This window comes from Populus trichocarpa, chromosome 6, assembly GCF_000002775.5.
Source record: "Populus trichocarpa isolate Nisqually-1 chromosome 6, P.trichocarpa_v4.1, whole genome shotgun sequence".
Taxonomy (NCBI): Eukaryota; Viridiplantae; Streptophyta; class Magnoliopsida; order Malpighiales; family Salicaceae; genus Populus; species Populus trichocarpa.
The window spans coordinates 1,426,663-1,453,511 of NC_037290.2; the positions used below are offsets into that span (position 1 = coordinate 1,426,663).

General features: G+C 34.4%; 4 protein-coding genes across 7 annotated transcripts; 1 reads left to right on the forward strand and 3 right to left on the reverse strand.

The window, feature by feature from the left end:
• Positions 1-1,486: 1,486 nt before the first annotated feature.
• LOC7479604 (uncharacterized) lies at positions 1,487-9,792 on the forward strand. 3 transcript variants are annotated; one of them, XM_024603838.2, is made up of 6 exons: positions 1,487-1,648; positions 4,927-5,035; positions 5,191-8,445; positions 8,545-8,787; positions 8,966-9,121; positions 9,282-9,792. In XM_024603838.2, the coding sequence occupies exons 2-6, from the start codon at positions 4,961-4,963 to the stop codon at positions 9,531-9,533; spliced, it is 3,981 nt and encodes a 1,326-aa protein (XP_024459606.1). In that variant the 5' UTR covers positions 1,487-1,648; positions 4,927-4,960; the 3' UTR covers positions 9,534-9,792. The 3 variants fall into 3 exon arrangements, with proteins under 3 accessions (XP_024459606.1, XP_024459607.1, XP_052309820.1); XM_024603839.2 differs by having other exon boundaries at positions 9,285-9,792; XM_052453860.1 differs by having other exon boundaries at positions 4,930-5,035.
• Positions 9,793-10,665: 873 nt separating this feature from the next.
• On the reverse strand, positions 10,666-15,018 carry LOC18099776 (uncharacterized). 2 transcript variants are annotated; one of them, XM_006380870.3, is made up of 5 exons: positions 14,723-15,018; positions 12,070-14,325; positions 11,416-11,617; positions 11,130-11,326; positions 10,666-11,049 (listed from the first exon to the last, which is right to left on the reverse strand). In XM_006380870.3, the coding sequence occupies exons 2-5, from the start codon at positions 14,177-14,179 to the stop codon at positions 11,015-11,017; spliced, it is 2,544 nt and encodes an 847-aa protein (XP_006380932.1). In that variant the 5' UTR covers positions 14,180-14,325; positions 14,723-15,018; the 3' UTR covers positions 10,666-11,014. The 2 variants fall into 2 exon arrangements, with proteins under 2 accessions (XP_006380932.1, XP_024459608.1); XM_024603840.2 differs by lacking the exon at positions 14,723-15,018 and adding an exon at positions 14,416-14,665.
• A 3,995-nt stretch (positions 15,019-19,013) lies between these two features.
• On the reverse strand, positions 19,014-20,898 carry LOC7495639 (scarecrow-like protein 23). The gene has a single exon (XM_002308786.4). The coding sequence runs from the start codon at positions 20,560-20,562 to the stop codon at positions 19,228-19,230; it is 1,335 nt and encodes a 444-aa protein (XP_002308822.1). The 5' UTR covers positions 20,563-20,898; the 3' UTR covers positions 19,014-19,227.
• A 5,239-nt stretch (positions 20,899-26,137) lies between these two features.
• On the reverse strand, positions 26,138-26,849 carry LOC7479605 (60S ribosomal protein L27). The gene has a single exon (XM_002308787.4). The coding sequence runs from the start codon at positions 26,743-26,745 to the stop codon at positions 26,338-26,340; it is 408 nt and encodes a 135-aa protein (XP_002308823.2). The 5' UTR covers positions 26,746-26,849; the 3' UTR covers positions 26,138-26,337.

A 26,849-nucleotide genomic window follows, 5' to 3' on the forward strand; every position in this document is an offset into this window, starting at 1 on the left:
AGATAATTAATCTTTGTTATTTAAATAATCGGTTTCAAATATAAATATTTATATATAATTTGTTTTTGTTTTCCTCCTATGAGATGAAATTTATGTTGTCAGAAACAATTCACCCAGATTGGACTGTAGGCAATCAGAAAATGGAGCCTGATTAACATGATTTATTTAATTTTTTTTTTGTTGTACTGTAAACAATAATTATGAAAAATCTTTTGATTTATTGATTTTTTTACTTACATACCAGATTCATCTGAGTATATCAATGAAATGTTGATCTAGCGATTAAAATATTATTATATCAAGTTCAATCCCTAGAAAATGTATTTATTGGAGAGGGCAACTATAAATCTCGAACAAGACTAGTCTCACCCCTTTTAAGGGTGTGAGAATACCGAGTAAAAACAAAAAAAATACCAAATGTGAGTTTATATCTATATTATTAAACTAATGAATCGATTAAGCTATTAAATTATCAAGTCATTAATTACTATTGAGTCGTTTATAATATAATAAAAATATAAATGTTCGTTGCATTATATGAAAGTTTAAAAAAGAAATGATGAAAGTGGTAAACATACAATTCTATTAGCTAAAGGTTTCAAGTTCAATTCCTGCAAATTATAGTTTTTTTTTTCCTTAAAAAAACAAGTGAATACCCAAACCCACTTATCTAACAAGCTAGGTTTTACGACTTGTTTATTTTTGTATTTTGAAAATATTTTTGAAAAAATTTAAATTTTTTTATTTTTTTCGCTTCGAATTAATATTTTTTTGATGTTTTTAAATCATTTTGATGCGCCGATATAAAAATAATTTTTAAAAAATAAATTTTGATACTTTTCTGAGTGAAAAATACTTTAAAAAACAACCATAACCACATTTTCAAAAGACCATTATCTTAATTTTTCTGATTTTGATCAGGTTTCTTGTCGATCCTGTTTTTAATATGACCTCAAAATAGTAAACATAATTTAATTCGAATGAAACCAATAGATACAACCAAATTAATAACATAAGTTAATGATCAGGATTATCTCAAAATACTAATATCATCTCATGCGGATAATAAATACAGAAATATGAATTTATCTTATGACATTAATATAATACACGAAAATGACGATTAAAATTATCAATAAAGTATTATTTATTTTAATTTCTTAATCTAAATCAGCAAACTAATTGAAACTCTTATATGAATTTGTAACTAATTATTCATTTTTTAATTCTTTTTCTTCAAATCAAATAAGAGCTCATAAAACATTCTTATCAATGTTTTAGACAATTTATATATGGTAAGTAAAAAGAGATCTAGGGGCAAAAACCTAAGATGGAACCAAACCGGCAGCGTTCCGACCCAACCATTGTCCTATTGGACTGACCCCACCAATCACTCCTAGGTGGACCCCACCTCTCCCTCCCTCCCTCCCTCCCTCCCTCCCTCCCTCCTTTGTATAAGATTCTCTCTTTCTTTTCTCTCACACACTATAAAAAAATACAAAGAAAAAAACCTTTCCTCTCTCAAATTTCTCTTCTCCTCCACCACTACGACCGTAACTCTCTATAAATTTTTCGTTTTTCTTGTAAAAGAGGAAAATCCCATTTTTTTAAGATAAAGGAAGTAATCCAACTTCGATTTTTCTCTCAGGTAAACTATCTTTTGTCTGTGTTTTCTTTAGCTCTGTTTCTTGCTCAAAGTTTCAGTCTTTCTGATCAAGAGATCATCAGTGAAGTGTGTTTTTCTTGCAGTGATCAATATTTATGTGATGTTGTTGATGATGATGGTTCAGTGTTCAGTTTGTTTGCGATCTTGGGCTGTGCTTTTTATTTTTTTAGAATTTGATCATCACTCTGTTCATAATTTTTTCATGTTCAAATCTGAAATGGATGGGCATAGAAAGGTTAATTAATACCTTGCTTGCTGGAAATGTTGCTTGAAAAAGGAAAGGAAATAAAAGCAGAAAGCTTTGATCGCTTTGCTTTATTTTTTGTTCTTTTTTACAAAAACCTCTATTTTAGGTCTGATCATTGACCTTTTATTATTTTCCTTTCTGGTTAGTAAAAATAAAATTTTATTCATAATTTAAAAATCAATGAACACGGTGGTTGTTTGTCAATTTTTTTTTGTCAAAATAAATCTGATTTTATTTTCTTTTTTGTAGTATCTTTCAGTGATCAATCTTTAATAACGCATGGAATTTGTTTTAGATCGTTTTGTAGCCAAACGTTTTTGTTTTTTCCACTCCAGCTAACAGTGGACGTGTCAATGATTGTCAGAGGTTGTTTAAAAGGTTTTAGCATTATATTTTAAATTTTACTTGAAAATTATTAAAATAATATTTTTTTAAATAAAAAAATTAATTTTTTAAAAAATATCATTTCACCAAACAGTCTCCAACAATAATTTGGAAAAGAAAAAAGAAAAAATTAAATATTTTAGGTTAAAAGAAAATTGAATCTCAGGAATTTCTCCATTAATTTTTTTAAAAATGTCATAAATTTTCTCTTCAATTGATGCATGCTGTCTGTTTTTGTTAAAAAAAAATAGAATAGTATAATTTTTGTCCTTTAAAATTGTTATTTCACACTAGTATCTTCAATTTTTATTATTACATAAAAAATTAATTAACTATGTTACAATTTATAACACTAAAGCATTACTATTCAAACCACCTATCCTGTCGAGTCAACCTGACCATAATTTGGGTTGAATTTAAAAAAAATCATATTGAAACTTATCTAGCAAGTTAACTTTTAATTCTTATAAAACTTGATTTGATTTTTTATATAAAAAAATAAAATATGCATTTTTTTAATATTTTTTAAAATAAAAAATTTCTTTTATAATTAACCCGTGTTAATCACTCGATCTGTAACTTGAGTCTTGAGCTAAACCGGTTCAATAAATTTGCATTAGACCAAATTTTGCTGGCTATATATGTTTTAAAAGAAAAACTGTTTTTTTTTTTAATTCACACATTACATATTATTTTTCTTAAAAGATACAATATAATTGGTTACATATTTCTAATTTCGTATTTGTCAGCCATTATTGGGCGTATGATTTACAGCAGAGAGGGATTATAGAAACTTGGGTAGGGGTCACCGTCCTTGATTAATGTTCATATTTAAGGGTGTGCCTGTGTGTAGCTATTTGTTGATATAAAAGGTTTAAATTGAGCTGTCACACAATTTTAACTTTAAAATTGGGAAATAAAACAAAAATAAGCAAAAGAGAGATGAGATACAGATGGAATGCCAACTTTGATAGGATCCCACCCACTATGCATCCTTTTTGGTCTCGATATGTACACTCTCATTTTTCTATTTTTTTGCTTCAATACATAGTTTTTTTTTTTTTATTATTATTAATAATATAAATATTCGAATTAGCTTGCGTTGCGTGCACCTTCACTAATTTACCAGGTTCTAAAATTATTAATTATATAAATCTTCAATAATTATAAAATTTATAAAATTCAAAATAATAATTTTTAAAAAATAAATTTAAAAACTAATCAATTCAACCACCTTCATAATTCAATTCATGTATATGTTTTGGTTGATCAATCTCATCTCATCTGCTTTCCAATTGGACGGTCATGTTTCCATGGTCAATCATGGAAAAGGAGGATTTGATGGCCCTTGAGTGAAATTCTTAGGTCCCAGAAAGTTAATGAGGCCCCACATGACTTTTTCACATTTTCACATGATGGGATGTCATAATAATAGGTTAGGTGATTTGGGATCTTATATAGTCCTAGTAAATTGTATTTGAATACATATAAGAACAATAGTAAGCTCTTTATCTTAGTACCAGTATAGTATTTTTTTTAATTTTATGGTTATTTTATGATGTATTTTGGATAAACATCATGGGATACAAATTATTACCAGGTTCCCATGTTGTTGTGATATGTTACATAAATGGCGCCAGGATTTCTGAACCCACCAATTCCATTAATTGCTACTTTTTTGGTGTCATGTTTTGATCTCGAAATATGTTTTTTCAACTATAGATGTTTAGACTTTATGTGTAGTAAAATCTAGAAATTTGATAACGTGTATAGAAATAAATGACAAGATCTTTGGGGCCGGGAAACGGGTAGAATATGGGTTGGGACGGGTATCTACCAGGCCGGCTGCCCTTCCAAGAGGGCATGTGGAGAGCAAAGCATACAGCCTGGTAAAATGTAGCATCTTGGAATTTTATGTTCTAAGAAATGCATTTCCCCGTTGAATAATTTGTTTGGCTATGCCTATGATGACATGATTTGACGTGTACCATGTCCTATTTAGGCTTCCACGTCAGGTAGTTTTGTCGGCACACACTTCAAAGTCCAAATCGAAGACACGGTGATCATGTAATTCACTTGTGCACATCTATATGAAACCCTGCTTGATGATTTTTTAACCTCAAATTTAGCTCCGGCCTGGTTTAATGATAAAAAAAAAAGGAAGTTAAGATGATCCACCTATTTATAAGTTGATCTAGTACCTGATCTTGAGTCGAGGCTTATAACTATATTTGCGTCCAACTAATTCCACCTCGGCTAATTGACTTGGCATTTTATAATTTTTATTTTTTCATAAACTGATTACATAGATAATAGTAGTATAAACTCTGTTTTTTAAGGAAATATTATAATTTCTCACCAAAATCATAGTAATTTAAGTGTTCACGAGCCGGCTGCTACAATATCATTGTGAGACACTTGTTGATTACGAGAAACATGTGAAACTATAGCACTGTAACACCTGAGCCAGTCAGCATTATCGATTTCTGATCTACATGCTGGCAATGCAGTAGATAAAGTAACGAAAGACATCATGTTGCTTTGTTCAATGTCTTTTGAGTTTTGAGGCTTTGCTATGTAAATCATGAAAGAAAATGTTGTGTTAACTGCCAATTTGTTACAATTTCAGGAGGAGAAATCTAGGAAAGTGAAGTTAGTTTGATATGGAAGGAGAGACACAAGTCAGTTCAGAAGTTCCAGTTGTGAAGGGTGATCCTGATGTTGCTGATCTTATTAAGGTAATTTTAATGCCTGAATAAACTTGATGAAAGTGACATTAGCCTGCATTGCAGAAACTTGCTGAAATGCCGAGTTGCTGTGGATTTTTTCTCTCTTTTTTGGAAAAAAACCCTTCTTTGTCAGCTCAGTTTTGATTCTGGTGATGTTATTACAGCTTACAAATGGAGACTTGACGCATGTAGAAAAGGAAGGGAGGAAGGAAGAGGATGAAACTGATGGAGAATTCATCAAAGTGGAGAAGGAATCACTTGATGTGAAGGATGGTGGTTCTCATACCGCTGAGGTGAAATCTGCTGGGGAGGCTGATAAGCCATCTGTCGTGGAAAGAAGTTTAAGCGGTTCGACCAGAGAATTGCTAGAGGCCCAAGAGAAGCTGAAGGAACTTGAGCTCGAATTGGAAAGAGTATCCGCAGCATTAAAGCATTCTGAATCCGAGAATACACTGCTGAAGGATGATGTCTTGCTGGCCAATGAGAAGTTGGATGAAAGTGGAAAGAAGTATGGAGAGCTTGAAATCAGTCACAAGAAATTGCAAGAGCAGATAATTGAAGCTGAGGAGAAATTTAGTGCACAGCTCCACACTTTGCAAGAAGCTTTACAAGCAAAAGAAACCAAGCATAAGGAATTGGTTGAGGTTAAGGAATCATTTGATGGTATCACCCTTGAACTCGAGAATTCAAGAAAGAAGATGCAAGAGTTGGAGCATGAGCTGGAAGTATCTTCTGGTGAGGCAAAGAAGTTTGAGGAGCTGCACAAAGAAAGTGGTTTGCATGCTGAATCCGAGACGCAGAGGGCCTTGGAGTTTGAAAGGCTGCTTGAGGCGGCAAAACTGAGTGCAAAAGAAATGGAAAATCAGATGGCTACTCTTCAGGAGGAAGTCAAGGGCCTGTACGAGAAGGTTGCAGGGAATCTGAAAGTTGAAGGGGCACTTAAGAGCACGACAGCAGAACTTTCAGCAGCTAATGAAGAGTTGGCTGCTTCAAAATCACAGCAGCTGGACATAGAGCAAAGACTTTCTTCAAAAGAGGCTCTCATCGGCGAACTGACCCAGGAATTGGACCTCAAGAAAGCTTCAGAATCTCAGGTGAAGGAAGATTTCTTGGCTCTTGAGAATTTGCTCACTGCAACTAAAGAAGATCTTCAAGCAAAGGTTTCGGAGATGGAAGGCATGAAGCTGAGGTTGCAGGAAGAAATCAACACAAGGGAATCAGTTGAGGCTGGGCTTAAAACCCATGAAGCACAGGTCGCAACTGTACAGGAAGAATTGGCTAAAGTACTGAAAGAAAAAGAAGCTCTAGAAGCAGCCATGGCGGATCTCACAAGTAATGCAGCACAGATGAAAGAGTTGTGCGGTGAGCTTGAGGAAAAGTTGAAAACTTCAGATGAGAATTTCTGTAAAGCAGATTCTCTTTTGTCCCAAGCTTTGTCAAACAGTGCAGAGCTAGAACAGAAGTTGAAGTTTCTGGAAGATCTCCACAGTGAATCTGGAGCTGCTGCAGCAACTGCCTCTCAAAAGAACCTGGAGCTTGAGGATTTAATCCGAGCTTCAAATGAAGCAGCAGAAGAGGCAAAATCACAACTGAGAGAGCTTGAGATACGGTTCGTTGCAGCAGAGAAGAAGAATGTGGAACTTGAGCAACAGTTAAATTTGGTCGAACTAAAAAGCAGTGATGCTGAGAGACAGGTGAGAGAATTCTCAGAGAAAATATCTGAACTCAGTACTACACTGAAAGAGGTAGAGGGGGAAAAGAATCAGTTGAGTGCCCAGATGGAGGAATACCAGGAAAAGATAAGCCACCTTGAATCTTCCCTGAATCAATCATCATCTCGGAATTCAGAACTTGAGGAGGAGTTGAAAATTGCAAAAGAAAAATGTGCTGGGCATGAGGACCGAGCAAAAATGCACTATCAGCGCAGCCTTGAACTTGAAGATTTGTTCCAGACATCTCATTCCAGATTAGAGGATGCTGGAAAAAAGGCAAGTGAGTTTGTGCTGTTGCTTGAAGCAGAAAAGTACCGAATCAAGGAACTTGAAGAGCAGAACAGTGCATTTGAAAAGAAATGTGTGGATGCAGAAGCAGATTCCCGTAAATACTTAGATAAGATATCTGAACTAGCATCTGAAATTGAGGCTTACCAAGCAAAGTCATCAAGCCTTGAAGTTTCGCTGCAGATGGCTGGGGAGAAGGAGACAGAGCTAACAGAATTACTGAATTTGGTCACTGATGAAAAGAAAAGGCTGGAAGAGGCATCAAGCAGTTCCAATGAGAAGCTGAGTGAAGCTGAGAATCTTGTGGGAGTGTTGCGTAATGAATTGATCGTGATGCAAGAGAAGTTGGAAAGCATTGAAAATGATCTAAAGGCTGCTGGATTGAAAGAAAGTGATATAATGGTGAAGCTCAAATCTGCAGAGGAGCAACTTGAGCAACAAGAGAAATTATTAGAGGAAGCCACTTCTAGAAAGTCAGAGCTTGAGTCATTACACGAAGCCCTAACAAGGGATTCAGAAATCAAACTTCAAGAAGCATTAACAAATTTCACTAACAGGGATTCTGAAGCAAAATCCCTGTTTGAGAAACTGAATACCCTTGAAGACCAAGTAAAGGAATACAAGGAGCAGATAACTGAAGTAACTGGAAGGTCTGCACTTTTGAAGGAAGAATTGGACTTGTGCTTGTTAAAAATGGTAGCTTTGGAAACCTCCAATGAAGAACTCAAAAGTCAGATAGTGGAAGCAGAAACCAAGTTTTCCAACTCCTTCTCAGAGAATGAACTCTTAGTTGAGACGAACAATCAACTGAAAAGCAAGATTGATGAACTTCAGGAATTGCTAAATTCTGCCGTTTCTGAGAAGGAAGCCACATCTCAACAACTTGCTTCTCACGCAAGCACTATCACAGAACTAACAGACAAGCACTCAAGAGCCATAGAACTTCATTCTGCAACTGAGTCGCGAATGATGCACGCTGAAACACAATTACAAGAGGCCATTCAGAGCCTCACTCTGAAGGATGTAGAAACGAGAGATTTGAATGAGAAGCTAAAAGCACTTGAGGGGCAAGTAAAACTGTATGAAGAACAGGCTCATGAAGCATCCACAATTTCTGAATCTCGAAAAGGCGAGCTGGAAGAGACTCTCCTGAAAGTAACACATCTGGAAACTGTTTTAGAGGAACTTAAAACAAAGTCAGGTCACTTTGAAAAAGAGAGTGGTGTGCTAGCTGAGGATAATTTGAAGCTCACTCAGGAGCTAGCCTCATATGAGTCCAAACTCAGAGATTTAGAAGCAAAACTATCTACAATCCTTTCTGAGAAGGATGGAACTATTGAGCAGCTTCACATTTCAAAGAAGGCCTTTGAGGATTTGCGGCAGCAGCTTACTGATGAAGGGCAGAAATTACAGTCTCAGGTTTGTAGCATCATTTGTGTTTTTCCTTTTCGTGGTAAATAATGATTTGGCAATTCTTTTGTCCATAGTCGCCTAACCTGATAAACTTTCAAATCACAGATATCTTCAGTTTTGGAAGAGAGCAACCTGCTCAATGAAACATATCAACATGAAAAGAAGGAACTTCAGTCAGTGATCATTCAGCTCGAGGAAGAACTGAAGGGACAGAAGGCCAATGAAGATGCCATGAAATCTGAGATTGAAAGTCTCAAGGCTGAGGTTGCTGAGAAGTCAGCATTGCAAACTTCTCTCGAGGAACTTGAAAAACAATTGACGACTGCTGCAGTTGAACTAAAAGAACAGGTATTTTTTCAAGAATCAAGCACGAGTTCAAAAATAGGGTTCTGATGTTCCATTAAGTTTATTAATGAATACTGAACAACATCTCTGACTGTAGCTTGGTGTAGGCCTCCCATTGTTTCTATGCAAGGAACTTGTAAAAAACTTTACTGACACTTCTTTCTAATGTTCAACCAAACAGAAAGAAGCAAATTCTCAAAAGCTGGAAAAAGAAGCAGCTCTGAAGAAATCCTTTGCAGACCTTGAAGCCAAGAACAAAGAAGTGTCACATCTAGAGAACCAAGTGAAGGAACTTGAGCAGAAACTGCAAGAGGCTGATGCTAAATTATTGGAAAAGGTCAGTTTATATCTCCCCCTATTCATGGAATTTTCATTGTCTAAACTGGAAAAAATAAGCCATGAGGAGGTGAAGTTGGAAATAAATGGTCAGTGGACATGTTATTATACTAGTCATTTAAATGTAAAAATCGAACAGTTGTTTACACGGAGATATATAGCAGGGTGATGGAAGCAGTCCAGCTGAACAGAAAGGAGTAGAGATCAAATCCAGAGATATCAGCGCCGCCATTTCTACTCCCACAAAAAGAAAGAGCAAGAAAAAGTTAGAAGCTGCATCTGCGCAAGCCTCATCCTCTTCTGAAACACATACTCAAACTGCCGATGTTTCGCCTGCCATGAACTTTAAATTCATCTTGGGAGTGGCCTTGGTATCTATCATCATTGGTGTAATTCTTGGGAAGCGTTATTAGTTTTGGCATTTTGGATTTTGGTCCTGCTCAATGCTTCAGGTTTTTTTGCCCTTTTTCTTTAAAAAAAATTCCTTGTTCCGTTCCAGTTTATACATAAGAGGTTGGAAGCTGTATTAGTATGCTTTCTAGATTAGGTTTTTGAGCAGTGGTCAGGAATTTGTTTTCTTTATTATCCCTTGCCTCAATCCATGTGACAGAAGAAACGTTCAATTCATGTAATATTCAAGTTTGCATTTATTAGTTTATTGATTGGATGTAAGTGCTTTGATTCGTTTATTCTTAAACCCGGTCTAGCCTAGCTTGGTAGGTTGCCTTGAAAATCTTATGATCTGGAGATTAGGTTTCAAGATGAACTAGTTTTAACATTGACTCATCCAAACCTCCTGATTAGGTTAACTTGGCTAAATCAATCCAAACTCGGCTAATTCAACATTAAAGAATTTTTGCAGAAAAATTGAAACAAATATTTTTGATAAAAATAATAGACCTATTAGGGTGAACACAGCTTGACCCGGCAACCTAGGGCTTTTTTTCAAGCCAAACCCCAAGTGATAACGCCATCACTCTTTCTGGATGTTTGATTAAATTCCCAAGTGGGTTATAAAAAAACTGGAAAAAACTGAGCATGTGATGAACAAGAAACATGGAGATCAGGCATCTAGTGACCACTACATCCTGCTTTATAAAGGTAGATTGAATATTGTAATCAAGTTCTTTGGCGACCGAACAAGAGCTGAATTCAACACATTACCATTGCTGTACCATCAATGTCTGATTGAAAGAATTCAAACACAAGTACTGCCACTCAACATTTCATGGAGATGCATCCTGAAGGCCCCAAAGCTCTCGGCGCCATTATGATTGCCAGATTAACAAATTTAGTAGCTTCAAGTATTTAAGATCTGTTGATATTGAGGCAGATTCGGTGCATGATCACACGTAATGGCACAAGAGGATCCATCTAGCTGACTCAACTATTTTGGGATTGAGGCTTAGTTGTTGTCTTTGCAATGATTGCTTGTATCATAATTTAAATTCAGTCATAAAACCAGCGATAACATCTCTTTGTGATCTCCAGAAACGTAATTATTCTTGATGTCAAAAGGGTTTAAGGTGAGTCAACTCAAAGCCATGAAAGCAAAATGATCAAAAGATTCCCATGAAAAGGAAGCCATGGTGTTACTCCATGTGCGGATTTTGTTCAGCGCTCTGCAGATGAAGCACAAACCAGAAAATTTTACTGGACTCCAAAAAGATGCAGCGCTTAAAGTATTCAACTATGCCATATTTAGGAAGGTCCAAATTGCACAACATTAGTGTCATACTTGATAGGAGTCACAGCCCCAAACTAGTTCCTATTCATTGCTTCAAACATTACAATACCTTTCTCCACTGTGAGCATATGGTGGAAAACATAACCAGCCATCAATATGAACTCTCCATGGTTTACTTCATCATCTCCATTTCTCATTTTAAACATCCTAAGATCCATTAAAGATCTCAAAATCATCAAACCCTGCATACAGACCAATGCGTTTAGTTTGATTAAGAAAAGGAGCTGACTTGAGACATTCTTGAGCATAGCAAGGCAATTACCAGAAGCGACGTCTTCACTTTCATCAGTTGATGGTGCCAGTGGCATTGTATTAACAGAACGTGGAACTAGTGACATCCAATCTGAACTCCCAGAGTCTTCAAGGCAAAGCTCATTCTGTGTGATCCAGTCTTCAACAAGACTGACATCATCAAATGATATGGGGTCCTCAGGAATCTGCTTTTTGTTTCCATCAACCCTGCAAGAAAATCAGTAAGCAAAAGAACAAAATTTATTTCCTCTCTGATTTTCAAATAACTAAAATAAACAGTCATTGGTTTTACTTACATTTGTCTAAGACGCAGGTTGTACTGAACAAAGACAAGATCAGTTAGTCGTTGACGCTGTAGGAAATTTCTTGTGCGATGCACCTTCTCAAAGGGAATATGATTATGGCTACACCCAATTGCACTGCAGGTTTGGCTGAGAATACGAATAGCTAAACGTGCCAAATTTGGGCAAGATCCGCCATACATAGACCACCAATCAGCTAAAATGCCATGGTATATTTAGAAATCAGTTCCAAGTAATATCGATGAAAAAGAAATGCAGCCCACTACATGACAGAAAGATGAAATTCTTGTACAAGCAAGGATTGCAAAGAATAAATATAACCGCCTACATAATGTCTTATGTCAAATACGTTGAACACAGTATCAGAAACATGTCAAACAGGCACAAGTGAAGTTATGTTGATATTCCTAAATTTTTTATGATATTTGACAGTATGAAATGAGTTTGACAATGAAAGGAAACTTATGTTGACAATATTTTCATAAGAGGTTTCTTAAATGGTTGCATGCACATACTTGCCGTGTGTATGACAACAATTGGCGTACTATCAGAACTAATATTATTAGAAAGCTCTTGCAAGAAAGCAAAGAATCTGAACACTAGATGGAAACAGCAACAGTAATCAAACTATAATGAAAGTATCCTTACTAGGAAGCATAGTTCCTCTAGCTCTGATTGCCAACTTCTTCCCAAGGTGTCCTTCTGCATTTTTATACAAGGTTAACTCTTTGACAATCTTATCCTGGACTTCAGTATCAGGAACCAATCTCTCGATGCAATCAAACATCCTTGACAAAATCTTATTGTGCATATCTCCTTCAATGCTATAAAAGAACTTGGGGTTAAAGAAGAAACCTGCAGCGTGAAGAGGAGTTTGCCATTGTTGTTCCCACCTATGATCTATAATATTCCAGTAGACCATATAATCCTCTCTCTTCACAAGTTCTTTCTTAATGGTTTCTTTGGCTCTATATATTCCTGAAAAAACATATCCCATCGCAGCCCTCTTTTCACTGCTAACTATCACCAAAACTTGCAGGAGAGGACTTGTTAAACGGATGATCAAGATGCATGAAGACCAAAATGACCGATTAGTTATAATATCTACCATTGCTAATCCTCCAGGTTGCTTTGAATAAGGGCAGTCCATCCACTCCTGTGAGGTTACCATGGTTTGCAAATTAAGTTTGAAATTAGCCATTCGTTTCAATGCAGTGAAGTTGGTAGCAGAGCGTGTTATACCCTGTTGCACAATGTCACTACCAGAAGTAAACTTCCTCATCAGGTTCAACACTGCACTGTTATTGTAGACAAATCTCGTGACAGATTTAGCCTGTTCAAGAACTGTATTTATCCAATCAAGTTTTCCAATATCCTCCAGTATCAGATCAATGCAACGAGCTGCACAGGGAGCCCAATACAAGGAGGGGAAAGTATCCATTAATTTTTTCCCAGCAGCAATATAATGTTCTTCACCATTAGTAATTACTTGTAAAATGTTTCCAGCTCCAACTTCCTCCACCATTAGTTTAAGCAATTCATACAGACCATCTGTTGAGTGGATAAGATTTGATGCATCCACAGATTTCAAAAATACTGTTCCTTTGGAGCAATACACCAAAAAATTTAGTGTAGTTACACCACTTTCTGAGTTGCATTCTTCAACCAAAAGAGAACAGCCAGTCTTCACCCATCTTGTCTTATATTGATTAATATCACTTTTTACTTCCTCGACCAGACTCTTCAATATCCGACCACGAAGATCTTGATGTGAGGGTGCAGCAATCCCTGGCCGCCCATAAGCAACAGTATCAATCAATGGTTGGGAAAAATTTGAGTCCATTGCATCTAAACTAGCTCCTATATCATACAAGAACCGCCCCCATATCGCATGGATTGGATTATCTGCTGTTTCTGAACCCATTGCTATTAAAGCATCAGCATCATCTGAAGCTGCAACAGCAATAGCGCTCTTTCTTGTGCCCAAATTTCCATTACTCGTTCCTTCTCCATCCAGTAAGAAATCTGAGTTTACTTCTACTAAATTGCAGGCTGCAACAGCTCGAAGTGGGGTGATCATGTCATCACTATAATCAGCAAATATGTATACATCTTCACCACCAGGAGGTGAATCAACATCGTCTAATTTTTCTCGTTTTGACTTTCGTTTCTTTCTTTGCCTCACTACAATTGGACTTAAATGTTGTTCCATCAAGTCCCGAACATCGGATGGAACTCGTGTACAACTAGGCACCCCACCACTATTTCTACCAGCAAGATGCTCCTTAAATCTATGAATGCCACCACCCTTAAACAATTTGGCACAATAATTACACTTTATCTGCACCCGTTTCTCGTTTTTCAACATTTCACAATGTTTCCACCCCACATCTTTTTTCCTTCGCATTCCCGGAGCTGATTCAAAATTACTTAAGGGATTTGAAAACATGCCTACATCACTAAGAGGCAAATTAACATCACTTTCTTCTTCCTGAATCTTCAGTTGCTGGCTGTTTTGCTTTGCGGTAATCACATCAAGATCTTGTTGCATTAATAGCCGAACATCAGGTGGAACACTTTGGCACATAGGCCCACCACCTTTGGGACCGGCAAGATGCTCCTTAAACCTATGAATCCCACCACCCTCAAATATTTCACCACAATATATACATTTCATGCGTGTCTTTTCCCCTTCCTCAAACATTTGACAGTGTTTCCATGCCAGGTCTTTTGGTGATGGTACCAAAAACTCCTCCATTTTCCAAACTAACCCTTTATAAATCACTAAACAGCTTTACCATCAACTTTTCTTCTTCAACTGAAACAAAAGTAACTGATCAAACCTGAACAACATTAATGTTGCCTTTTCCTAGTTGTACAAAACTGTCAGCTGGACCTCAATTCCTACAATTTGACACAAAACAGAACATAAATAAGACACGCCCTTAATCATTAAATACGATGATAGATGAATCAAACTAGCTAACATTATACCTCGCAAAGAAAAATAACAGCCCAGAAGACAAAAGTTTGAAACTTTAAAGTCAATAGCTTAAAAAAATCATCATATGAAGACAACCCAGGTCTTATATTCCTAGTAAAATGTTAGAAATCTCAAATTTATGCCATAGACTATTATCCCAAAAGTCATGCAAGTCAGCAATTCCTTGATCATGTTATTACATTATAAGACTAGAACCCAGAATATCACAAATACTAAATGGCACTAAATTATACTGCTTTTGGGCATAGAAACATGATTCAATAAAACAGAAATACAAGTGAAAGAAAAGAACTTTACTTTGTTCTGTAACAGAAAAAAACCATGGTGAATTCTGGTCGGACCGATTGTTTTGACCCAACTGGTTCTCTGGGTTTTCACAGGTGATCTATCTAGTGGTGAAGTTTTGAGGGAAGATTCTTGTTGGGTTGTTACCTCGACTAGCTGATCATCGGAATTTCGGGTGAACCGAGAAGATGGTCTGGTTGCTGGTCTGGTTTTGTGTCCTGCCGGTTAGGTTTTTTTTTTTTTTTTAATGGGAGAGGCACTGAAAGAGAGTTGTTTTGATTGCTTGGATGGGTTTTTTTTTTTTTTTTTTCTGGGTCAACTATATTTTAGCCTCTCAAGTCTCTAGATTTGAGATATTTTATTTTATTCTTTACCATTTAGAATTTCTCAAAATTAATTCTATAGATTTTAAAATGTTCCAAGATCACCCCTATATTAAATATTAGAATATTAGCCGTTTAGAACACATTTGTCTATTCAATGAAAATTGTATTTTAAATTAAAAATATAAAAAAATAATATTTTTTTATTTCAAAAGCAGTATAAAACGTAGCAAACTGCGTAAATAAACAAATAATGAAACAAATTGCCAAATAATATTTTTTTTCTTTCTAGTACACTCTTCACAATTTAATCTAGATTTATCTACAATTACTAAACAAATTGCGAACCAGCCTTTTAAATTATTTAAAAACTTTAAGATTAACATTAACATGGGAAAAATTTAAACCAAGAGAATTGTAGTTGAGCATTACTTAATTATAGGGTGTCGAATATAATTTATTCATTTGTTTTTATAAAAAAATTATTTTCGCATTTATACTAGTGTATTGACCCGTATTCTGTAGCGGGACAATAATAAATTTTTAAAAAATATATAAAATAATATTTTTTAAAAAAATCTGGGTCTGACAACCATGTCAGATCTAAAACAAGATATGTAAAATATTTTCAAATTCAAATATCTTTACGTCTGGTATTTTAGTCACACCCAGCCTTGGGTATGTTTTTTAATCTACAATAATTTTATTTATATAATGATGGGCTTCATATACGGATTTAAGAATTGAATATGACGAGTGTTGTTATGTCGGACCTATTGATACCCGAGAGCCCAGTTTGATAGTGGATGCTTTATATTTTTTGGGCCATTAGAACTTATAGAGGCCCAAATTAATGGCCCTATTCTAGATAAGTAACGGGCCACATGATAAATCCAGGATCAAATGAAAAAAAATATATGACATTGTTTTATTTGTTGATTAATTAAAATCCGATTTTCTTAAATTCTCAATATTTAAGAAAAAAAACTCTGAAGGCTTGTTTTTCTTTGCTGGAGAGTGAGAATCTTAACGACGAAGGGTTTTTAAAACTGTGGAGAAATCTCCATTATCTAGTGATCTAAAAAAAAGAAACAATTAAGTTAGAATTCCTGGGATATAGGGTGTGTGTGTTTACACGGCCATACCATGCTTTTCAAAGAAAATATTTTTTTGTTTTGAATTATTTTTTTTATATTTTTAGATTGTTTTGATATAATGTTGTTAAAAATTAAAAAAATAATAAGATATTATTTTAATACATTTTAAAGCGAAAAACACTTTGAAAAGCAACCACTATTATAATATTAAATATTACCTTGGTTGACTGTAACTAATTTGACTTTAATTTCTTTGGAAAAAAGAAATCGTCAAGCGAGTTGGACTCCGGAGAAGGATGAAAAGACGATGATGGTATAAAACGAGTGGGATAAGTATTGTAGAGCTGATACAGTGCGTCCTCTCGTATTTCACTGTTCACCCAGTATTCACAATTTTTTTTTCAATTGTATTTTGTTTGTAAAGTCTCTTTCAAATAATTTTTTTTTCTTTCTATGTATTTAATTTTTGAAGAGATTTTCGTTATTCATCTATGTTTTTTTTTAATATATTCAATCTTGCATGCATGATATTTTTTTTCCTTTTAGTTTACTCAATCAATTTAATATAAATATTTATTTTTATTATCGTTTGATTGAATAAAAAACATTATTTTAATAAATAAAATTAACAAACATAACCAGGTAAAAATATTCTCTTGTGAGATGAAATATTTTAATCTATATTTATTTTTTTAATTTTATTTTTAATTATTTTTTTTAATTTTTTTATTAACACATATAGAGTTATCAATTCATTTAATTACATGAATAAATAATTTTTTTTATTTCCTACAAAAACACGTAAAAAAGCCGCTCTGTGTATAAATTTAATTTAATTTTATTTTTATTTTATTTTTTTTGGTGTTGAAAGAAAAGCCGCCCCGCAGGGAAGCATGTTTCACGTAACTAGCAAAACAATAGCCTGAATCACAACAAGTAGAGTGATGGACATTCTATCAATCAAATCATCCAAAAGTTTGCAACCCATTTCAACCCCCTCATAATTGCCCGATCATCATTTATCCTCTTTTGACACTACGAACCCACTTTACTTGATCACAGTATGCTAATATAGTAACTTCTTTACAGGAAAAGATGGTGTTAATTTGTCAATCCTTCCACATCCAGTACTGCGTGTCCATTGTTGTGTTAAAGCTTGCTGGAAACCATAGAAAGTAGCATCCATCTCACATCACAAGCTGAGCTTTCAATTTCCCATGGCGCACCACATGTGTTGGACTCTCTTGCTTGGCCTTTACCCATCATTAGCTGTGTTTCTTTGTCCTGTATCCTGTTTCTTCTTTCCTGATTTATATATAAGATCCCTTCAGTAGACCCACAACCTTCTTTCCATCGCTCGAAAAACCCTAGTAAATTCTCTCTTACTCAAAGATCACATCCCATGACATCTCTTGTTGCTATCAACCCTAACTTCCCAAGTTGTTTTCCAGCGTTGTATACCCAATTTAAACGAGTCTAAACCGAGTTATCTATGTTTAAAAATGATTGATTATCTATATAGACAATACTTAATTCAAAATAAACCCTCTTCTTCATGATCTTTCCTTGTATGTATGTATATATATAGATATACTGAAATAATAATAATATATATATGAGAAACAAGACTACTTACTAACTGATGGAGCTCGGATTGGTGGCTAGCTCTACAAAACAATTTCTCGGTAACCTCTCCTTGGATTTTTTCTTAAACGGTGAGGTCTTCTCTATACACCAGAGCTAGCCTCTTGATTGAATGAATCAATACTAGTATTGTTTCTACATGGCTCTACTCGTGGGTAGTAGATCTTTCACGACGAGATTCAATTTTACAATAATGATTAATGTTTAATCATGTGGATTAATTAGCGGACCTTAGTGGCCAGCATCAGTTTTTGACTTCTTAATTTAAATAATTAAGATTTGTCCCATTCATGCATACCAATCTGAAAGACTAGATGGTGGCACGTAGCATTAAGAATTAATTAGCTGCGTCTGCGTCTCGTGAGGCTCAAGGTTGGGACCATATGGAGCATATATTTTCAAGAAATTCCAAATCATTGTTCTGTTGCTGCAGATGTCCGATTCTTCAAATCGATAATGGAATATAGAGGATGAGCTGATGAAACACACACAAAAAAACAATATGAGAGATAAGTAAAAATTCAAGATGGTCCAAGCTAGCTAGCTAGCTTCTATTTTGGATTCAAACACACGCTAGCTGATCATATCTGATCTCGCACTGCTCCTAAATTCCATGCAACCCCACAGCTAGCCATAAAGAGATGGAATACACAAAAACACACAAGACTCGACCTCCCAAATCCCAATTGTCTAATGACAAAAACACCCAAGACTCAAAGAACATGGCACAAAAACTCAAAGAACATCGCACAAAAACACACAAGACTAGCTCAAAGAACATGGCACAAAAACACACAAGACTAGACCTCCCCAAATCCCAATTATCTAATGCATCTAATTAAAAATCCAATCACGTTTAACTTGAAACATTTACAAGTTTGGTGAACTGCCTCCAAGCTAATTGCAACTATCTTCCTTTCTTTTCTTCTCACCTCTCTAAAGGAACTTATTCCTAATGAGTATGCCACTTTGGATTAAGAATAGAGAACTACTTTCTTTCCCTTTAAAGAATTACAACAATATTGTGAACATTACCTGCCTAAACATTTAAAGATTTGTTTCGCATTGTGTTGTGATGCGGTTGAAGATATTTTTAGATTGATCTAAAGTTATATGATTTTTATTATTTAAGCCCTTTTCATCTCAAATTATGGTAAAGGTTTGTATTTTAAAAAAAAAAAAACATTTTTTACCGTAACTATAAAAACTACTGCAATGACGTTAAACACACATTAAGTCTTTAAAAAAAAAAACCTTCCTAAATTAAGGTTGTCTCAGAAGGAAGCAAAACACTTCTTGTCCATTATTACAATAAGAGAAGATCCCCCGTTACCATTGATCCAATGCCATCGTCATCATTCTAAAGTCTCTCTCACCACAAATTCTTCACGTTTGTGGCATTTGACTCCAATTAAATAGGATGATCCGGTCTCATTGACGACAACAGAGTAATTCAATCTGACGGTTGCCACGCAGAGGCGGTCAACAAGGACAAATCCTTCCACCCCAATTTCAAGCACCCATTTTCTTCAACCAAAGTATACCCTCTCCATGGAAACATCCCGAGCAACAAACCAGCTTGAGCGGCCGGGTTACCCTGGAGCGAAACGGGTCGAAACCCAGACCGTCTCAGCTCGTCACCCCATCTCTCAACCTTAACCTCACCGGTCCTCTTAGGACCGCCGACAGCAACAATATTCCTTATCTCACACCCAAACAGTTGCTGCTCCACCATATGCCTCTCTACACTATCCACACCCAATCCGTCCCCAAGAGCATCAAACAAGGCACTATAATAATGCAATGCCTCAACAAACCTCCCTAAAAAACTCCCCCCATGACTTAAATCTTGTTCAACGGTCGTGATCAATTTCGGCCTTAACAAAGCCAACAATTTCAACGTCTCTAGATCACTCCCAGTTACATCATACAAACAATGATGCATCCAATGTACTACAATAGCCTCTCTCGGCCTCACCCCGAGTTGACTCAAACCTGTCACATTCCCAATTTTACCCTCTAAGGGGTGAAACTCAAACGGGAGCCCGAGTGAACTGGCGAAATCTGCGAGTCGCCTCCCGGTTGACTCGAGCAACTCGGATGAGGATCCAAACCCGGTAATTCTCATGGACCGGATCTTTCTAGGCCTGGAAGCTAAGATATGAAACAACCCTGGCCATTGAAGTCCTTGCATTATATCCAAATCGATGACGTGGACACGATCTTCGCCGTCCAATGCTTGGAAAATCGCTTGATTAGCTGTGAAATGAGAGAATTTGACCAGAGGACTGATTGAATTGTATGACTGCAAAGCATTGAATAATTTCTGTGACTGAGTTCGCGTTACTGATTTTGACACGAGTGGTGAGTAAGTACCGAGGATAGAACTAACCACCCGCACCTGCAAAGCATGTGCAAAGTACGCTCCCACTCTCTCCGGCGAAGATCCAAACGGCGTCGACAGCTCCGCAATCTCAGGCAACAAGTCCGTCGCGCCATTTAGATTATCCATCGCAACACACTCCGCACATTGCAGCAAGAGCCCAAGCAACCTGAGCCCACTAGACTCACCCCCGTCGTCTCCTCCTCCGCCTTCGACTAAATTGGTTGAGGAGACGATTTCCGTGGTGGGATTTTCATAACTGACCCGTTTGGATGAAGGGTCATCACCGGAGGACTCGCCGACAGTGAGGTCCGCGGCGGCACGCTTGGATTTCATGGGGGAGGAAGAAGAATTGTTGGGGTTTGTGGAATTGATAGGGGATTGAGGAATTAAGCTTTGAAGCATGATCAAAGTGAAAAAAGAAAGATCTTTGGTGGGTATCTTAGAGAGAGAAAGATTCTTAAAGGCGAGCAGCTTTTAAGTAAAAAGAGACAAATCTTAGCAGAGATGTGTCAGAGAAAAGAAGAAGGCGGGGTGTTTGGAAAGAGAGAAAATGAGGGAAAATTAGAAAGGGAAATTTTTGTTTTGATATTATCGTTAGGTGGACTTGGTTTTGACCGGAAGGGTTTAGTTTAATGATGAAGGGTTGTAATTAAAATGGGATTGAGGGAATAATCAACTGTTGATTATTAGGTCATTGGATTCTTGGGATGATGTTTTGGGTAATATTATGGTCAAAGTTTGTCTTTATGTTAAAAAGACAAACATAAACGAATGTATTGATTCTATAGTTGTAAAATTTGATACGAAGCAAGAGTTAATATTTTAAAAAACATATTGAAATAAAGTTTTTTTAAAAAAAAACTCTTTTCAAAAAAATATAAGTTAATTTAGGTTTTTTTTATTAAATTAACTATTTTTAAAACTCAAACCAATTTAAATCTTGAATTAACTGGGTTTTTGATTGACTGATGTAATCCATCCGAATTCTAAAACTATAATTTATTTTATATTATTTTATTTATAATAATAAAGACTGATAATTATATCGTTGTTCTGTATTTTTTTTTTTAGTTTTTAATAATTGAGCAGTTTTGTATTTAACAATGTTTTTAATAAAATAAAATTTGAGTTCTAGTAATTATAGTAATTATTGGGATAAAAATTATACCCATTTTAACCTCTATTTATCGGAATAGAGGTGGATATATAGATTTTGTTTTAGGCGGAGATATATAAATATATTCAATTTATTTAGATATACATGAATAATTTATTATATTTATGATTTTCTCAATACATGTCTAATATAATTAGAAAGTTGACGTTTTTCTAAATTCAATATGAATTAACTTTGTTTAATAAATGTAAAATATTTTATTTTTATGATCTGAAAACTACCTACCATATAAATATAAATATGTATGAAAATCAAGAGATCTTTATGGAAACAAAGTTGAAAAGTGCATCATTGTCTTTATAGACTTTCATTATCATTCGTGAAAACTACAATATATAATTAAATAATAGCAGACTACCTTTCATGAATAAAAAATAAAAATAAAAAAGAATTTTTTTCTATTAAATTTAGGTAAGCAATTTGATTTATGACAGTGGGAATTGCATGAAAATACCAGGCTATAAACAACTTATTTGAAATTAGAGATTTGCTTTATTTTTATTCAGACATAGTATTTATAATATTTCTTAGAACACAAAGTAATATAGCAGGAAGTGACAGTGTTTTCATAGTTACATCGTGGGCTTGAGTATCCATGCTTAAATCTGGATTTTATTTTTGGATTTGATATTCCCCAAAACAAATTTTTTATTAAAATAGCAGATCCTTTGATATTTAAATTAGTAAATTATAAAAAAAATATGCAAGAAGGAGAACAAAGAGTGTAAGGAAATGTATATCATAATTATTTGTGATCTTATGATTGTTTTTTTTAATGAATTTATATTTTCATGTGATGTTTCGAATAAACATATTTACTTGATAACTCAGAGTTCATCTTATAAAAAGTGAAATAATGATGAAAAATAATTGTTTTTTTCATATATAAACTAAAAATTTCAATAATTTATTATTAGGCCTTGTTATGTTGGTGGTGGTGAAAAAGCTTGATGCTCGAAAATGATTAATATTTTTCTTTTTAGAAAACATGTTTGTGGACGATAACTATAAAAAAAATAAATAAATAAAAAACACCCTATAAAATTCCACCTTGCTTTCTGATGTGTGACAATCGCTAGGCTTTCTGAGAATCTATACAGGATTAGATTCGGTTCCATGATAGTTAGGACAAGGTCCAGTTTGTTTGTTTGTTTGTTGTCACCAGCTCAAGGGTTGGTCCATCATCCAATTCCATGTATACATTTAAAAATCCCTAATTTTTTTAATGCTGTAATCATAATAATAAAATTGAAAGTTCTAACATTGGAAAAAAAATTGCCGAGAAGAAAAACAAGAACAGGCCATGGCAAAGTGGCTCCCAGACCATCGAGTTGTGTTCTGTCCTGTTCAGAATGAAAGCATATGTCAGGGAAAGTACAAGCCCTACTTGAGTTTCACCAGGCCCATGAAATAGAAATATCAGATGACTGTTGATTCTCAAGACAGGAAAATTTACAGTGCTGCAGAAACCCAATATTTATTATTCTCAATTATTGAGTTTCTGTTTTTATTCACTAGAGAAAGGGACCTTCGAAATCAATTCTCTTGGGATTTAGATATATGAATTTGGGACATTGTGATATTATTTAGTCTAAAGCATAGTTATTAAATTTAAATTCCCCAACAGACTTGCCAACCCATTGACCCATAGCTTGATTCAAGTTAAGCTTTTTTTACTTGTTTTGAAAATTAACTGTTTAAATTATAGTAATTTGGTTGATCCATCTGAGTTTCGGATAATCCATCTAAATCTAAATAAAATCAGGTTACGTTAATTTTAGGGATCATGAAATTAGTTAAGATACACGTAAGCTGATTCGAAAAAAACAACCCTATGAGATGGCCGATCCAACTTCCCTCCGTTTGTTAAGTAATATTTTAATAAGCAAAATAATTTAAAATAATATTTAATTAAGATTAAAAAAAAAGGACGATAAAGATATAAACGTGTAAAGATACAGAAATATACAAAATTAAATTTTCTTATAGATGTAGAAAAGATCTCTGTTTAAAACAACAAGTATTAAAAAACAAGTTCTCTTTTTCTGTACTGTCTTTGTTGTTTTGTCCGCAGGCAATAATGAATCAAACACAATTAAGAACCTATCGCAACGGATAGTAAGAACTAAAATTAAACAATTTTATCCTGAAACCTGTCCATGTCTTATAATAAGCTAAGTTCTTACCGCTTGAGCTTGACCTTCATTTCATACGTACAGAAAGAGCTGTTAATTGTCATATAATAATCGTTACAAATTATGGAAGTTGTCGAACTGTGATCCTCAAGATCCTGGGCGAGCAAAACAATCAATCATGTCAAGTTCACGTTAATTATTAAAAGAAACTAAAGGGTACTTATTTTACTAGTTTTTCTTTTATTAAAAAAAAAAAAAACTCTAGGCTGATATACATTGTGAATTGAAATAATAAAATTATAATTTTATCTTTATCAAAGAAGAAGAAGAAGAAGAAGAAGAAGAAGATGCTCCTGGCAGGCTTTTGATTTTTACAGTCTAATACTAACATACCATTTAAAGCAAAAGCCATAAGGTAATAAATTTTTTGATTTTTACAGTCTGGTAGGGTTCTTAAATTTTTTTTTCATTTTAAAATTACACTAAAACGATTATACTGTACTTGAATTTAAATTGCCTTTTATTTGAGTTTAGGGTTTTTTCTGTGCTTTTCATATGATTTTTTTTGTTATTATTAAGTTTAATTATGAGTAATATAGTATTTTAGTATATATAAAAATATTGTTTAATACTAAAAGGTGGGTTGATCATGAAGATCATGGGAGAAGCGTGTGGGTACTGCCATGCTTTTAACGTCATTTGACAGTCAAACACCGGCTTTTACAATGATCCTTCATTTCTAAGTAGTGCGTGTGAGCAACAAATCTCATGTTTTGTGTCATCAATATTTTTTCCCCTTTCTTTTCTTCTAAATATTTTCAAAGTAGTTATTTAATTTATTTTTTTCATATTTAGTCTATATTTTTTTAATTTTTATTTGTTTTATTTTAAATAATTCATGGAATTTGAATTATCTTTCAAATCCTTCATTCTCTTTTTTTTTTTTTACTGTGATTTTTTTTTTAATTATTTTCTTGATTGAATTATTTTTTAATTGTGTTTCTCAATATTTTATTTTTATGTTAGGTTTGATCTTTATTTTTTTAATTTTTATTAATTTTTTTTGAAATTTTCCTTTTCAATTTAATTATTTAAGATTTTCATTTCATGATTTTTTTAGATTTGTCTTCTATAAAATAATTTTAGCTTGAAAATCTACGTCATAAGTTTAAAAAGTTAACTCAAGTTAGTTTAAATTTTTAAATTTTTTTTTTATATAATTGACCTTTTCTAATTTTATTTTTTTACAAGGTTATTAGTTATTTTGATCTCATGTAAAAAATCATGGACTTTGTAGTTTAACTCTTGCTATTTTTTTTTTAATTTATCTGTTGTTGTTTTTGTTTTTTTTTCCCATAATTAACCAGGTTATTGAATCCAATATAACCCAAAGATTTTTTTTACATTGAAAAAATAAAATGATTTAGCCCGCAATAGATATATATCATGGGTTACCAATCTAGTATAACTCTAAAGCTTTTTTTTTTTTTTTTGGGAGTAAAATGTAAATCCAACTCTAAAGTTGACATTACTGCAAGACCCTAGTTTTTTCATGTTTCTAATCGGCAAACATTTCATACAGCAAATCAAGATATCAATTCATCTTATCGGCGTAAAAGTTGCATGCGAGACCAAAAATCAGTCACTTTGGAAGACCTGCCTAGGCGCGGAAGGACATGAAGTCAACAATGGAAGGGAGAAACTAGCACAGTTCAATTATACAAGATTGTTGGAAGAGCTTGTTTGACAATTAAGAGACAGAGGACATGATGAATGCTGTAAACAGGGCAACAAAAAGTAGCAACAGCAACAGGAACATTAATGGAATCACGAAGAATGTGGATCATATGATGATATTAAAAATAAATTTTATAAAGTAAAAAATATTATCATAATGCATTTATAAATAAAAAACAATTTCTGTTGTAATATCAAACACCCACTAAGAATATAGAGAGAGAATTGTAAGAGACTTTGAAGGTAGCAAGAGAATTGATAAAATTTGCAGACTGTATGTTATTCTCTCTTCTTCTCCATTCTTTCTTACCCTTGCATTTGTTTAGAATTGATGCTTTTCAAAGAAAGTTTTTACTGGAAAATACATAAATTTAGGAATAAGCATATCGCCTAGTAGCATGGCAGCCTATCTAAAATTAAAATATGTGAAAAGTACCGAGTAAAGTCGAGCAAGATCGATCTCCAAACTCTTCCATTTCATTCAAAAAGTGTAGAAGACGAGGCACCAGCTTAAAACTTCCCAGCACAACCCAACGATAGCAGATGTCAACTCTCAAACAGGCAATTTAGACATTAACAAATCATAAATCATTAAACAAAAGGCACCACATTTCAATTTCATCAATAAAAGGCCATAAACAATAGCTCAAGACATCTAATTTCATTAACAAATCATAAATCCAAAACCTAATCAACCCTGCAAGCAATCCTTTAAGATTAGAGGCACCACATTTCAATTTTACCAAAGGTGAAGCAAGCACTCAGACTCTCAATAAATCAGAACCCCTTCTAAATTCAATCAAGGGAAGAACACACTAACACATTCCCAGGTAGATTTGCAATAAACCGAAACCTAAAACATCATGCTACCAAATTAAATAAAGCCCGTAAAGCTAACATAAAAAAATCATCACATGAACAAACAATCAAACATCAGACATTAAGAGTGCAATTTATATTAATAATTCCAAAAATAACTAAATCCAAGCAGATTCAAACTAGCACCATAAAAAAACTACAAAACCTTAACAATGCTCCTTAAAAATGTCTAAAAATAACTTAAAAATGTCTAAAAATAACACATTAAAACCCAAACAAAACCTTAGAGTCGGCACCATTTTCCTTCCTTCAAAACCTCAGCTTGGTGAAAAACCAACGGTTCTTCCCAGTCTTGAACCTCTCCTCGAACCTTGTCTTTGTTTCCTTACAAGCCACGACTTTCTTATCCTTAGTTGCCAAGCAATCAGGAGTAACAAGGTCCTTCAAATCCACATCCAAAGTATACCTAGTAGGCATCAGGTGCTGATAGTTAACAACCTTAACGAAACACTTGACCCTCGATTTCTTTGCTGTTTTCTTGGCCGAGTCTTTCTTTATAACCTTGCTTGGGTACTTCTTGATCCCTGCGACCAAGCAATGACCATAGGGGCGGTCTCTGGTTCCATCATCAAAGTGCTTGACGATCACTGCCTTGCGACCAGCATATCGGCCTTGGAGGACTATGACGGCCTTGTTGGGTCTGAGAAACTTCACCATTGTCGCTGCGGCTTAGGGTTTCTCCTCCCCTCTCTTTACTCTCTGTGGCCGTTCTAAACCCTAGAGATGGAGAGGGGGCGGTGTCTGTGTTTATAGGGGAAATG